Source organism: Dunckerocampus dactyliophorus, chromosome 9 (genome assembly GCF_027744805.1).
Source record: "Dunckerocampus dactyliophorus isolate RoL2022-P2 chromosome 9, RoL_Ddac_1.1, whole genome shotgun sequence".
Classification (NCBI taxonomy): domain Eukaryota; kingdom Metazoa; phylum Chordata; class Actinopteri; order Syngnathiformes; family Syngnathidae; genus Dunckerocampus; species Dunckerocampus dactyliophorus.
This window is the reverse complement of record NC_072827.1, coordinates 18,538,844-18,553,205: the sequence shown is the minus strand read 5'-3', so window position 1 is coordinate 18,553,205 and position 14,362 is coordinate 18,538,844. Positions and strand designations below refer to the sequence as shown.

Below are 14,362 nucleotides of genomic sequence, written 5' to 3'. Positions count from 1 at the left end.
ACCAGACAAGGCAGGCAACTGCTTGGCCCCTAAGCCCATTTGGGGGCCCCGGAGGGCTGACCAACACTGAACTTCTACAGCAGTGGCGCCATGCATAGGGGGCCGCTGTGAATTTTTGCATCGGGCCCCAAAAGACTCTACAATCGCCTCTGCACACACACATACACACAGTTTAAGAATCGTCAGGAGTCAGCTGTAATGAAAATAAATACATCTTTATTCTTCTTCTCTGTAGCGAGTGAGCCCTGACCGCATTGCGTTAGCAGCAGTGCAAAACACACACGCTCATTAAAAAGCAAATGGAAAATGAGGCCAAAGGTCAAACAATCATTAGATGTGCACCACAAAATAAAAGAAAAACAAAGACGGTGCAAGAAGAGCTTGACATGAACACTAATGGAAGGAACAGTGAAAGAAGCCATCGGATGATGATTCTAATGGTGCACAAAATACCTTTGAGTGAGCGTTAACGATCCCAAAGCCTCAAAGAGGCAATGCAATGTTTTAGTTCAACGTTCAATAGGTGTGAGTAGCACGGTCATAATCAACCAGCCATTAGCGATGACGGATGGAAGTGTCGTAACATGGCTTGTCCTCAAATGACAAACCAACTACAATCCCTTTATAAATGCATTATTTAAGGTTGGAGCTAACATGCTAATGACACATTGAGGCTCCTCACAGCTTCCTTTGACCATCAGCCGAGACAACATCCGCGCACCTTCACTTGAGCTCACCATCACTATCAACAGTTCGAGAGATTAAAACGTTTTCATCAGATTTAAACAGTCGTTGCCTTCTGAGATATAATGAATATCTTTCGAAAGAAGTGCAATTGACAAACGGGCCGGTTAGCTGTTCAGTTGGCGGCCAGGTTAGCATGCCAACTAGCACACTAAGCTTTCATAACCGATACCAATAGTATCAGTATCGGATCGATTGTAGCTTGATGATATCGTTATGTTTTAGTTCTCTACTGTTTATTTTCACAAATATTCATTTTTTTGTTGGTATGTCAATACCTGCTCTTTAGGCTATTTACTTGGTATTGAATAAATAGCAAAATTTGCAGTATCGCCCACCCGTAGCTTTTATACACTGGGTGTAGCCTTAACATGTAGCTTGCATGTCCAACAACCACCATCACCAATGTAGTCACAGGTGGCTAACACCAATGCCACTCCTATGCGTCACTCACGCGTTCAACATTCAAGCAGTGGCATTTTTAATTGTAAACAAATATAAATTTGACTGCATAACAAAACGGTCATCTATGATTGTTCCTAGTACAAGGGAGGCATAGTGATGATGAAGATGAAGGGTGACGGTGTCTGAGAGTGAAATGTGTATTGGAATGAATGAGTGCACAAGTGCGCTGATTGTAAAGGTTCACTAAAGGAGTACAACCCATTGCTTGGCTTTGTGAAGTGTGACTATGAGGTTTTGTTTTTTTGTTGAGCCTCCAGCTCAGCGCAGTGAAGTAGAGTTGAAGTTATTTATATTTTTCTTGATAACAGGAGTGTCAGGGGACTTAAAATTGAAAGTCCACCTCTGTCCTGGAATGACTCCTGCATCTAAAACTCAGGGCAGATTCAAATATCAGCGTATGTCAGTTCAATCATCTTTACACCACAATGTCAGCTTTGTGTTATTGGTGACAAGGTATAATTATTATTAGCGTTATTAGTACCAACAGTTCAACTTTTTATTTCCCTTTTCCTCTTTTTTCTCTGTTTTTGGGCAGTTTGCTTGTTTAATCGCCAATAAAAAAAAAAGAAAAAAACAAGCTGGCCCCAGGCTGCATCCTCGTTAATAATGAAAGAGATGAGCAACATGATCACTTTCAGCAATCTTCACTGCAGTGAGATGAAGGCACAGTCCTGCTGACAGGTCCTGGTTCTGGTCATCCTGGCAGTGGTTCGATTTTTTTATTTTTTATTTTTAAAGTTAAGGCTTTACCTTACAAAGCAGGCCCACGTCCTGCAGTGCCCTCTAAGGACCAGGCGGGGTGGCCATCTATCCCATGCAGTGTTATAGACATTCAGTGTTGCGGCCCGTCAAGGCTGCTGTTACAGTGATACAGACAGACAGTGGTGGTGCGTGCTGAGGTGGAGGCTGTTGCCGCAGAAGCTACTGTCTGGCGGCGGGCAGCGGCGATCGGCGTGGCGACACAGCGGCCATCAGCTCATTGTAGATCTCCCGTCGTACCTCCTGGGCCATGCTCTCCCTAATCTGGAGGACAAATAGTTGACTTAGCTGATGATTTGATTGACTGTCAGCTCAATACAAATACTACTTAACCTCACTTACCTCTCTGATGAGGTCCTGCAGGTTCTCCCCCTTGACCTCTGCTGCCTGCTCCTCTTCCTCACCCCATGGTATCCCTTTACCTCCATTCAAGGCTCCCCTCCCCTCGTCCATCTCCTTCTCTGCCTCCACCTGCCTGCTGGGTCGAGGAGGCGGGGCAGGGGTGATGTTGATGAAAGCCCGGTACACGCCCGGTCTCTGCTCGCCACCCCCACTCAGCGTGTGACTGGTGGGCGGTGAAGGGGGTGCTGTGGAGGGGGTGTTGTCGTCACAGCTGAGCTGTGACTGGAGTAGGTACTGCTCTCTGAGGAGATCTGACACCTGTGCAAACAGTAGGACCACGCACATGATGACAGTATTGTTAGGTGTTTGTTACAAAGTGTGTGGGTATGTACTGACCGGCTCCATGGCTCTTAGTGTCGACGTTGTGCACAAATTGTCAATACTGCTGTAACCATGGAGACCCTGGTAATTATGAGGAAGAATGACAACATTAAAGCATGTGCTGCTAGTGCCTGAGTAGCTTGAAAACACAAACACAACATTCACTGTCTTGTTGTTCTGCAATTTTCATAAGGTGTGCGTGCGTGCGCGCGTGTGTGTGTGTGTGTGTGTGTGTGTGTGTGTGTGTGTGTGTGTGTGTGTGTGTGTGCGTGTACCCTGCTTGGCCCATGTTGTGTCAGCTCCATCACTTTGTCTTCCAGCTGTTGTTCCAGCTCCAGCAGTTCATCTCTAACAGCTGACCTCAGAGATTGAAGGTGCTCCACCTCCAGCCTATACAAACACACACACGGTGATAAGATTCTCAAATCTAGCATGTAAGCCCTACGCTAATAATGCCACATGCACACAGAAAGTGCATGACCACGTCTTTGTTAAGATGCAAACAAGACTCTGGGTCACCTGTCAGTTGGACTTAGGTATTTGTAGACCAAAGCTTGCTGTCGGATGATTGACAGCTCCAGGTCCATCATCTGCGTGCGGAACAAGCTGAGATTCCGTCTCTTCTGCTGGAGGTCGGCCAGTGACTGAAAGACAGCAGAGAGGGTAAGAGGGTCACCTCGGAGTGCCTTCAAAAGTGCTTTTAATATAAATTAATATTATATGATACATTTATATACAAATAAATTTTTATTATCCATCCATCCATCTTCTATGCCGCTTATCCTCATTAGGGTCGCGGGTATGCCGGAGCCTATCCCAGCTGATTCGGATGAGAGGCAGGGTACACCCTGGACTGGTCACCAGCCAATCGCAGGGCACATATAGACAAACAACCATTCACACTCACATTCATACCTATGGACAATTTAGAGTCGCCAATTAACCTAACATGCATGTTTTAGGAATGTGGGAGGAAACCAGAGTACCTGGAAAAACCCACGCATGCACAGGGAGAACATGCAAATTCCACACAGAGATGCCCAACTTGCGATTGGAACCCAGATCTTCCCGATCTCCTGACTGTGTGGCCAACATGCTAACCACTAGGCCACCGTGCAGCCCTATTATTATTATTATTATTATTATTATTATTATTATTATTATTATTATTATTATTATTATTATTAAATGGTGAACGTTGCAGGCAGGTAAAAGGTGCTGCATTGTGTTTTATACCTGTTGGCTGGATGCTCTGTGTTCAGTGAACACATCAGACGTGTCGTCCTGGTTCTACATGTGGACAACAGAGATGTTAGGACAAGATCAACTTTCTTAACAAGTACACCACATTGTTTTGTTTTTTTTTATTAAGAAAGAATGACTCACACTGACACAAAGACAATGATGGAACACCAGTGACCAACCTGGTTTAGACGCTGAACTGTCCCTCTGATGTCGTGTAAAACTCTCCTCAGCTGCATCTCCGTACTGGACAAGACCTGAGTGGAGTTTGGAGACAAGCCAGGGTGGGGGCCAAGACCCGGGCCAAATCCTAGGTTGGGGTTGAGACCCGAGCCGAGACCTGGGACGATGCCTGGGCCTGGAGGCGCGCTCCCCCGATGCAGGATGTGGTCCTGGTTGATGTCGTAGCCATGGGAACCAAGGTAGGGCGGTGTGTGAGGGGCGGAGTGGTACAGGTGATAACTGTTAGGATGGAAGTGGTGCATTGTGGGAGTGCCTGGGTGAAGGTTCCACAGACTGGTGTACTGGGGGGGTGTGGCCATGGCAGGCGGGTGCAGATGAGATATGTTGGTGTGCTTTGGGGGCGTGGCCATGGAGGGCTGGGGGAGGAGACTGGGCATGCTGGAATGATGTGAGTGATGGAGGTTTGGAAGGCTGGCGTAGGGATGAAAAGGTGTGGGGTACAGGAACGAGGGGTTGACAGGTGGGGCGGACAAAGGGGCCTCCTGTCTCAGGTTTGGAGTGGGACTTGGACTGGGGGAAACGAACATGACTGGCTGATCAGGAGTCACTCCCTGCTGGAAGCGGCCAAACTGTTCCTGGTTGGACGAGAGATCCGGAACGCTCTGAGTGATCCAGGGTTGGGCACTTCGCCCTGCTGGCCAATCAAGGGGAGGACTGGCACATCTCAGTGAGCATGAGGAGTGTACGAGGTGGCGGGGGGTGAGTTTGGGTGGGGCAGAGTCTTCTGCAAGAAGCGTTGATGGGTTGCTGGATTTAGGGGAGTGGTTAATGACAAGAGTGGAGATACAGGTGGATGAGGCAGTCGCCACCTGTTCACCCGCGGGCTCCTGAATGTACCGGAAGGCGTAGCGGGGCTGGCTGCAAGACGTTTGGCCCCGCCCAAACTCAATCTTGACGGACGACACCACCTTGGAGGGAGAGAGCAATGAGGAGGGGAAGGAGGATGACCTCAGCAGAGGAAGTCCACCTCTGAGCCGCCTCCTGCTCGGGACTGAACATTTCTCACTGGAATGGGAGCCGAGCCGCTGTTTGGCCCGGCTCAGTGCAGTGAGGATAGGAGAGTTGGAAGCAAGGAGACTAAAGGAAGGACCCACTTGGGCCTCATCCGCAGCCTCTTGGGAAGGTTCTGTACCCACTGCAGCCTCTTCCTGGTTCTGACTTTGTTCTGGTTCAGGTTCTGGTTGCAGGTTACTCGCACCCTGCTCTACATATTGGGTCTCAACCTGTGGACAGTTCTTGGGGAGCTGGTGGGCTGTGTACTGTGGGAATTGCTCGGAAGTCCCATCACATTCATCCTCTTCCTGGGAACTCCCAACAGCCTCGGCTGCACTAACAGGCTCCGCCTCCTCTTCCGTGAAGTCTGGCAGGATGAAGGTCGGTTGGTCCAGAGCGATGGGCGTGGAGACATCTTGTGAAGGGTGTGATGTCACCGTGGTCTCACTGTCACAACTGTCACTACTCTCCTGGACCTGAAGCAGCCATTATCATCATCATCATCATCAAGTCTACATGCACATACAGTATACATAAAAAGTTGCCATTATATGTTATTACTCTATTAAAGCTCAGATGGACAAATAGACCTTGAGGTTGCTGGATTCGACGGATGGCTCCTCAGCGAAGCCACTGCTGTCAGAATGCTGGCTGGCTGTCCTCAGCAGGTCTGTGGGAAGGACACATTGGAACATGATGGGACTTTTGCTGTATTGACATGCAGGTGTCAGTGTGGTGACTAGTATGAGCAGAGAGGCAGAGAGAGAGAGAGAGAGAGAGAGAGAGAGAGAGAGAGAGAGACAGAGAGAGCCAGAGAGAGAGAGAGAGTGGCAGAGTGAGAGAGTGACAGAAAGCGAGAGAGAAAGCGAGAGACCTGGTCTCCATTTGGTCACTTCTGTACTTAGACTTTTAGTGCATACCCAGATGCTGCACTCAAAACGGTCAAAATGGGTGCTTAGTAATGTACACTTACCACCCTCATCTTGGCTACGCAACAGAAGGGGAGGGACTAATTTGAAGTTGAAGTAAGCAACGGCAGCAATAGACTTTAGACAGCACTACACTGTCAAAACTACACTACACTACAAAAATTTGCACACTCGGGAACTAAGTACATAGTGTTCTCAGTATACTTGGCGTGTGTTGCTGAAAATATTCAAATTTGTGTTCTGTGTACGCAGCAACTAAGTACATAGCGTTGACAGTATACTTATTGAAGTGTGCTAATGGTACTCTGTATGTACTTCCTGAGTACGCAAGTTTTGACAGTATAGTGCGGTCTTAAGTCCATTACCTTTGTTGCGCATTTACCAGATGTGACAATCGCAATATTTACCGGCTTCTTCTTCGCTCATTTGCCACCACTTGAGTTAGTCCCTCCTCTTCCACTGTGCAGCCAAGATGGTTGAGGGTGATAAGTGTCCATCACTGTGCACTTACCATTTTGAGTGCAACAACTGAGTACTGACAGTTCAGTGCATTCTGCCATACTTATCAGTGACAACCACTTAGGCACTCACAAGACTAAGTGGAAGTACTTGGGGTGTCTTAGAATAATTGGCTATTCGACAATTCGATTCTGGGGAAATTGATTCGACTATCAACCATGCTGTCGAATCATATGAAAATGTCATGTGATCAAGACTGTACCATTCTGACTACACCGGGGTGCCCACGGCTGCTGCTGAGCATACATTATTACATAGAATGTCTTTGTTTTTGTTATAAATGGCCTGTTTGGTACAAACTCATCTTAATTTGTGTGAATAAAGACCTAAAAATGACGTGTGTGTTTAACTTTAAACAGAAGAAAGACCTCCAAGTATGCTTACTACACATTAATAAAATCACCATTGCAGTCCAAAGAAGCTGAGGTGAGCGCGAGGACGACAATCAACACACACTCATTGGCTTATAACGGCTACTAAAATCATTAAAAGTGTAGAAGTATTTTGAAAAGGTTAAAGATGACCTCAAGACACTGCAACTTGCGTTCGCAGCTTCGCAGCCACAATATGACACAACGACAACCAACAAGGCATATTATTTAAAACTGGTAAGGCTGTTATGCCAACTTTATTTTATATCCAGACTGTGGATTTGAATCCAAGAAATTAGGCTGCCAACAGAGTTTTGGCAAGTTGTTTTTCAAGCCATGTTGTTCCTATTTTATGTGCACTTGTCTGATGTGTGATATCCCCACTTGCCAACAGTGACTGTGTTTCGGATTTGTTCATTTTGCTTTCTTTGTCACTAAATAAATGAAGGTACTGCTGTTGGACACCTACCATGTTTATTTGTTTAGCTCAGTGTTTTAGCCTTTTTCTTTGAGGTGGAAAAAGTCGCAAATGAGATCTGTTTATTTGTAAGGATCCCCATCAGCTCCTCTCTAAAAAAAAAAACAACACACCCGCCCCAACATTCGACAAATAGTCGACTATGGACAAAATCTAATGAATCAAATTTGACTATGAAAATCCTTAGCCGAAGAGAGCTCTGACGTGTGAAAAATGAGACACTGCCAGAGAGCAAGGGCTGTCTTCGATGAAATAAATCATGTGTGACCTGCAAGGTATCAAGTGCTAATGAAAGTCACTGAGAGGCTGTCCAGCATGTTTATAGCTTTACTTATGTAACAGATTTACAACATGGAAATGTTCTATTCTACTCTACTCTTTAAATGACACACACACACACACACACACACACACACACACACACAAAGTCACTAAGGTTGGAGTGTGATGTCTCATCTCACCTGAGTTCATTGACCTTCTGGATAGAAGAGCCTCGTCTTCGTTACTCTGAATCTGAGTTTTTTAAAAGGAAACGATGTCAAAAAATATGTTATTGCTTAGTCACAGTAAAAACTAAACATACAGGTGCATGTCAATAAATTTGAATATCTTTCTTTCACCCAGAATTATATATTTCAAAAATTTATTTTTTAGTTTCTTTATCAATTTGATGATTATAGCTTACTGCTAATAACAACCCAAAATTCAGTATCTCGTAAAATGTGAAAAATTGCCAAAAAGTTCAATATTGTTAACTACTGTTTCACGCTGTATTCAGAAAATGAACTGCAAAAAACTTCCGAGGCCTTAATTGGTCTCAGTCTGAATTTAACTCCTGGAATCAAATAACTTTTGCATGATATTCAAAATGTATGATGATGCATCTGTGGGGCAGCATCATTCTGGGAAAAAAATGTGAATCAAGATTTTCTTGCTTACAATTGACATCCCGAATCTCTGGGACAATTTTCTTTCCACATACGCATGCACAAACACACACATACCATGTTTGGGGCCGTTTGCTTATGTTTCACAAAAATCACACTATTTTTGATGATTGTTATTATCATCATAATTATTATTGGACTCCTCATTGTCATGTTCTGCTTTAAAGAAACTTCCTGTCTTTCTGACATTCTTTATATGAGGTCCTGGAAGGTCAGTTGATGGGACTTTCTTAATAGAAATAAATATAAAGACTGAAAATAATCCATCATGTCAAAAACATGGCACACTTGCTCATTTGACAGTACATTCATGCACATAACAAAGACATGTCCAAAGAAAAGTCAATTAATTAAAGCGATCGCTCTTCTCACACGAGTCAACTTGGAGTTAACTTGCCCTGACCAGCAGTCAAGTAAAACGGTGTTTGTTTGTGATGCATGATGCATTTCAGTGTGAATAGAGATCACAGTTTTTTAAACCTATTTTTTGTGCTGCCCTTTTGTTTATTTTCCACATGACAACAAGGAGAAAATGTCACACGGGACCTTCACACCATGCTAGGACATATATGACCCGTACCTCTTCCATGTCGAAGGAGTCTGCCTTCTCCGTACGCAAATGAAGAAGCTGTGGCAGGGCCAGAGTGGAAGGAGCTTTGTCAGTGGTTGAGATGATGTTCTTTTCATCCACTTTGGTCGTCTGTTCGTCTGCGGTCCGATTGGCTTGCTGAGAGTCAGCTGACCCTGGCTGATGCTTGCTGTTGGGTGCAGGATTGCTGGGAGAGAAGACAACCAAACACTTAGCTTGTCCACGAGCAATTTCAGCATGTCTTTCTGTCTCTCTCCTGACCTGTCTTCTGTCAGGCGCTCCAATTCTCCGTCTCCGTTGGTTTCCTCAGTAACCGTCGCCAGGGAGCAACTGTCCTTCTTGCGAATGTGCTTCTGGTTGGCGGAGTCGGCGTGGTGATCATGCTCGGCAGTGTCGCCGTCCTGAGCAGGCCCGTTGTTGGTGTGGCTGTTGGCGAGGTCGTCATTGGGCTGACCTTTGTTGGCGGGCTGACTTGACTTGCGGGCGCCCGACGACTCAGAGGACGGCGTCAGCAGGTTGTGTTTGCTGAGGGTTTTCTTCAGCAACTTGGCAGCATTGAGAGCCGAGTTTCTCCTCTTGAGAGAAGGAGGAGATTCCTCTTTGGCGCTGTCTCCCCCTCCTTCTCCTCCTGTGTGTGTAACATACCAATTAAGATAACACTTTCAAAAAACAGTGATATACAATAACAAAACAACAGAAACAAACAGGACTACATCAGCAAATGTCTATGACGGCCATAAAGACCATAATGGAGATGACAACAGCCACAGTGATAATACTGAAGTGAAACAGTCATACTTAGTTGTAATAGTAGTCATGAAAATATTCACCATAGTAGTGAACAGAATGCCAATAATGCAGACAATTCTAATAACTATAATCTTATTGCAGACATCACCATCACTGTAATAAAACCAACATCTATATATGTCTTCAGATCTTGATATCCATGGGTAGTTGCCGTGGTTACCTTGATCCCTGCTGCTGACACTTTGGACCGGCTGACCAGAAACGTGACCGTACAGCTGGATGAACTGATTGGCGACAGTGGTCAAGACCTCAATCTGACGGAAGCGACCTAAGAGACAAGAGAACAATCAGCCCATTTGGACCACTCAGGTAAGTTCTTTTCAACCACTGTGCCGTGGCACTCTAGTGTGCCGTGAGAGATCATCTGGTGTATGGTGGGAAATCTGCCCATATCATCTAGTTGGTAAAAAAAAAAAATATCCATCAGTTACTGCAAAAAAGAAGTCTCTGTTGAGTGCAGTGGCAGGTGGCGCAATTAAATACTCATCCATTAGATGGGAGCAGGTAACTAAAAGACCTTGTTAACCAGACATAGGAATCAGTGACGCATGGAGAGACACAGTGACAAAGATGAATAAATATCTGAAATCAAAAAAATACAAACAAAACAATACAAAATTCTGACCAAGAAGAGGGCCTTAGTGTGAGTGGTGGTGAGAAGAAAGCAAAAACAAACCGTGTTCCTTTGGATTGACTCTTACTGGGGAACAAACGGCACAAAGTCGGTTGTGCTTGGTGTGCGGGGAGGAAATGGGAGCAGAGCATAAAGTCTTATTGCTCCATATAGAATTCCGATGATTATCGTATGGCAAAGTCTTGGCTTGTGTGTATGAGCTGTGCGAGGAATTAAGGTGTTTTAGACTCATGAGAGGTGTGAGGAGTGGTGTGCCAGGCTGGCGTACATGGTGGATTTCAACATCTGAATAAAGCGGCTACACGGATGCAAGGTCAAAATGAAAACCTGCTCACCAATACGAGTACAATAAATGGATTCCTTTCAATGGTGCAGCTCTGGCAGCAACATGTGGAAAGCGCCAACCATGACCTGTTTCCACTCACTCAGAAATGGCATGGTGTCCACACTGCTGCACTGTGCACAATAGGTAAACATCAGAAAAATCTGAAGTTGTCATTTTATTTTCCATACTGAGTGCCTTGAGTGGGTTCGTAACCCATGTAGCTCAGCAGCAGTTCTTATACTCTGCATGAGCAAGAGGAAATAACTATACAGAGAGAAGCTCATCGTTTGAATCTGAACTTTGCAGGAATTCCCCATTCTGGCCAAGAGAGCTTTTTCCACATTGCTTCCTTCTTTACAAGGTGAAAGGTGTAATATTATGAGAAAAAGACAATTTTACGAGACAAAAAGTTTCTATTTCACAATGACAAATTAATTTGAGAATAATAAAGTTGTACTTCTCTAAGAAAAAGTACACATTTTTATGAGATAATACTGCAATTTTACGAGTATGACAATAAAATCTCAATTTTACACAAAACTGTTGCAATTTTACAAGATAAAAGCTGTAACATTATAAGAAAAAGCCCAAATTTTTTTAGAAAAAAAATTGTCTGAGAAAAGCTACATTTTTTTATGAGAAAATACTGCAATTTTACGAGAAAAAAGCCTGACTATTACAAAAAAAAATCTGAATTTTAAAGCAAACTATTGCAATTTTACACAATGGAAGCCCTATTATGAGGAAAAAATTGTAGTTTTATGACAAAAAAGTTGTACTTCTGAGAAAAACAGTATTCATTTTTATTAGAAAATACTGCAATTTTAAGTCAGAATTTTATGGAAGAATCTGAATTATAAAATTAATTATTTCAATTTTACAACATTAAAGCCGTAATATGAGAAACAGTTGTAATTGGAACTTTTTTTTTTTTTACGATTTTAAGAGAAAAAAAAGTTTACTTTAATAAGAAAAAGTAATAATTTTTAAGAAAAATACAGCTTTTTTTTAAAAGAAAATACTGCATTTCAACATTTCAATTTGACAAGAAATGACTGTAAAATCCGGTGTATAAACCTGTACTTTTTTCTTAAATTTTGAACTCTGCAACTTATACAGTGATGCGGCTAATTTAAGGCTAAATTCTAATGTTGTGACATTTCCTTTACTTCAGAACTACTACTAATTGTTTAGATAATGTACCGCTTGTGAGTCAGTAAGGAAACGATAGCGCTTTCTTCAGCAGGATGTAATTTCACAAGATTGCTAGCAGTTTGCAGTTTTTATTGCAGATTCATTTTAAAAATCATTGAAGCCACAAAAAAATAAGCACTTTTTTGATTTGCATTTTGTCCCCTTCATGTAGCAAAATGAAATAAACCATGGACCATAAAACCAAGGTGCGTACCGAACCGTCATTATGGCATACCATTACACCTAATGACAAAAACATAGAAAAAAAGAAAAACGGACTTCATCACAATTAATTCAAACCCCATTGCCGCCAACTTAACAAACTGGATCAAACTGTTCAACAAACAGTTCAAAATCAGCTGTGTTTTAATATACCGGTACCACGCTAGCACTTGTGAACGGGCTCTGCTTGGGTCAATTCACCAACCTTGTAAATACAAGTTCCTGCTGGCACCAGTTTTTCTAAGCCAGATGAGAAGTGGATTGAGACAAGACTATATAGCAACTCAAAGAAATCAGCAGCCAGTAAAGGTCAGGTACGCTCCGTGCTGGATGGAGGTACACAAATAAAGAGCACTATTTAAGGAAGTGAGAATGAGGCAGTGCTCCGATATCTCCACAGCTCAGATGCTTCCTGCCGCCACCTCTGTCTCTAATCTCCAACATACAAAAACACTAACATAGCACTATCATTCACAAGATACCTGGTGTTTTTTGGGGCTTTGTACGCTGTACAATGCCGACCTATGTGTGAATTTAAAAAAAAAAAGCAGTGTGAGAAAGGCAGCCATGTTGGGATTAAAGACAGATGTCAGTTGGCCTTCCTTCCTCCTCTAAGCTTGTGTAAGAGGAGCTCGTCTCCAGCAGGATGACGGCTAGCATGCATTCACACCACCCTCCCCTCCTGTCTAAATACTTGTCAGTCTGTTATGAAACACACGCTGTGATGTCATCACAAGGAACACTGCACAGACCCCAAATTTCCTGATGCCTTCACTGACATCACATCGCTATTGCTGAAGCCTCAAACTCTGAGAAGTCAAAAAATTAGATGAGCAAGAAGCTCAACTTGAGGGTCATGTGACCAAGATAGATGTCCTGCTGACTCATTCTGCACAAAGCAGAAACAGGAAGTGGGGAATTAGAGACTTCTTTTTTCTTCTCCTGTCCACCTCTCCAAAGAGTCTTTTCGTTGCTGAGAAGACTTCTTACATAACGAGTATATCTCAGGAACCGATGGAGCAGCAAGAGAATGCCATGGAACAGAAGACGACTTCCAGGCAAGAACCGGAGGCTTTAGTGAGCAATTCCTCACTTTGACTCAAAACACAAAGTGGACACTGCAGTGCATCATGGCTCAGAGTGCAGTCTGTCACAGCATCGACACAGGTCTCACTGGATCGGACGTCAGCCCACTGACAGCCATCTCACAATCATGGACTAGGTCGTCTTCTAGACGGCCTTGACATTTTTTTCCTTGTGAGAACATGATGCTAAAGTCTGTTTCCTGTAAGGTGAAGCTTCATTACATGACAACCTTACTGTATTTAGCTACAGCAAAGGACACGAGAAGCTCAGATGCAGCAGAACCTGCCCCTCAAGTTGAAACATTGGAAAGGATTGTGCTCAGGCTTTAAGGTTCCACCGCATTTTGGTACAATACCAAAAGACAATATTAAGAACAGCTTTCACTATGATGCAGTACAGTTGTACAAGCAAAATAATACACATATTGTGAAATGAATACCTGTTTGACGATGTCAACTCAAAGTCAAAATTATTATCTCTGTATTGGATCTGATTCAGAGTGGACTCACTCTAAGCCAGGGCTATCCAAATTTTTTAACCCAACGTGTCAAAAAGTTTGCTCACCTCTGGTCTAGGGTGAGCACACACTAAGACTGTGGAACTACTGAAATGACCAGTGATTCATCTTCGCTTTTACATAGGATCTTTGTCCGAGGCTTTTATAGCAAGACAATTAAACTGTCAGGAAGAAGAGAATCAACTGTTTAAGGTTTAAAGTGAGCTATGAAAGTTCAAAAGAGAATTTAGCCTAGGTTCTAAATGGGTCAGAACAAGAATCTAGTGGCGTCTTCTTGATGTCAACACATGACCTTAGAAGGACATGAAGGACAAACATGTTCAATTAGCCTGCAAGTAACTTCACACACACGGGACAGCCAAAAGAGGCCAGATCTCATTGGTGTGTGTGTGAGTGTGTGTGAGGGACAAACAGATCTTTGTCCTGGCTGGCTGTAGTTGTCCAGGCAATTGGCAGAGAGCCCAAACAGGCAGAGGGAGCTCACCAAGCAGCACAAGCAAAGTGAGAACAGGAGACAACAGTGAAGCATTCAGGAGCAGCAAGTGTTGTGTCATTCGTGTGGACCGGAGGTA

General features: G+C 43.7%; 1 protein-coding gene across 4 annotated transcripts in view; it reads right to left on the bottom strand.

Moving 5' to 3' along the window:
* Positions 1–196: 196 nt before the first annotated feature.
* itprid2 (ITPR interacting domain containing 2) overlaps positions 197–14,362 on the bottom strand; it is a 32,577-nt gene continuing 18,411 nt past the window's right edge. For 3 of the 4 annotated variants that reach the window (XM_054787334.1, XM_054787335.1, XM_054787337.1), the window contains 12 exons: positions 9,973–10,080; positions 9,264–9,630; positions 8,994–9,189; positions 7,928–7,979; positions 5,760–5,839; positions 4,116–5,645; positions 3,928–3,981; positions 3,211–3,335; positions 2,967–3,081; positions 2,707–2,772; positions 2,311–2,628; positions 197–2,232 (listed from right to left, as the gene is read on the bottom strand). In XM_054787334.1, the coding sequence (XP_054643309.1) occupies positions 2,131–2,232; positions 2,311–2,628; positions 2,707–2,772; positions 2,967–3,081; positions 3,211–3,335; positions 3,928–3,981; positions 4,116–5,645; positions 5,760–5,839; positions 7,928–7,979; positions 8,994–9,189; positions 9,264–9,630; positions 9,973–10,080 (3,113 nt within the window). In that variant the 3' untranslated portion in view covers positions 197–2,130. The remainder of the gene's footprint in view (positions 2,233–2,310; positions 2,629–2,706; positions 2,773–2,966; positions 3,082–3,210; positions 3,336–3,927; positions 3,982–4,115; positions 5,646–5,759; positions 5,840–7,927; positions 7,980–8,993; positions 9,190–9,263; positions 9,631–9,972; positions 10,081–14,362) is intronic. The other variant, XM_054787336.1, reaches the window with a different exon arrangement.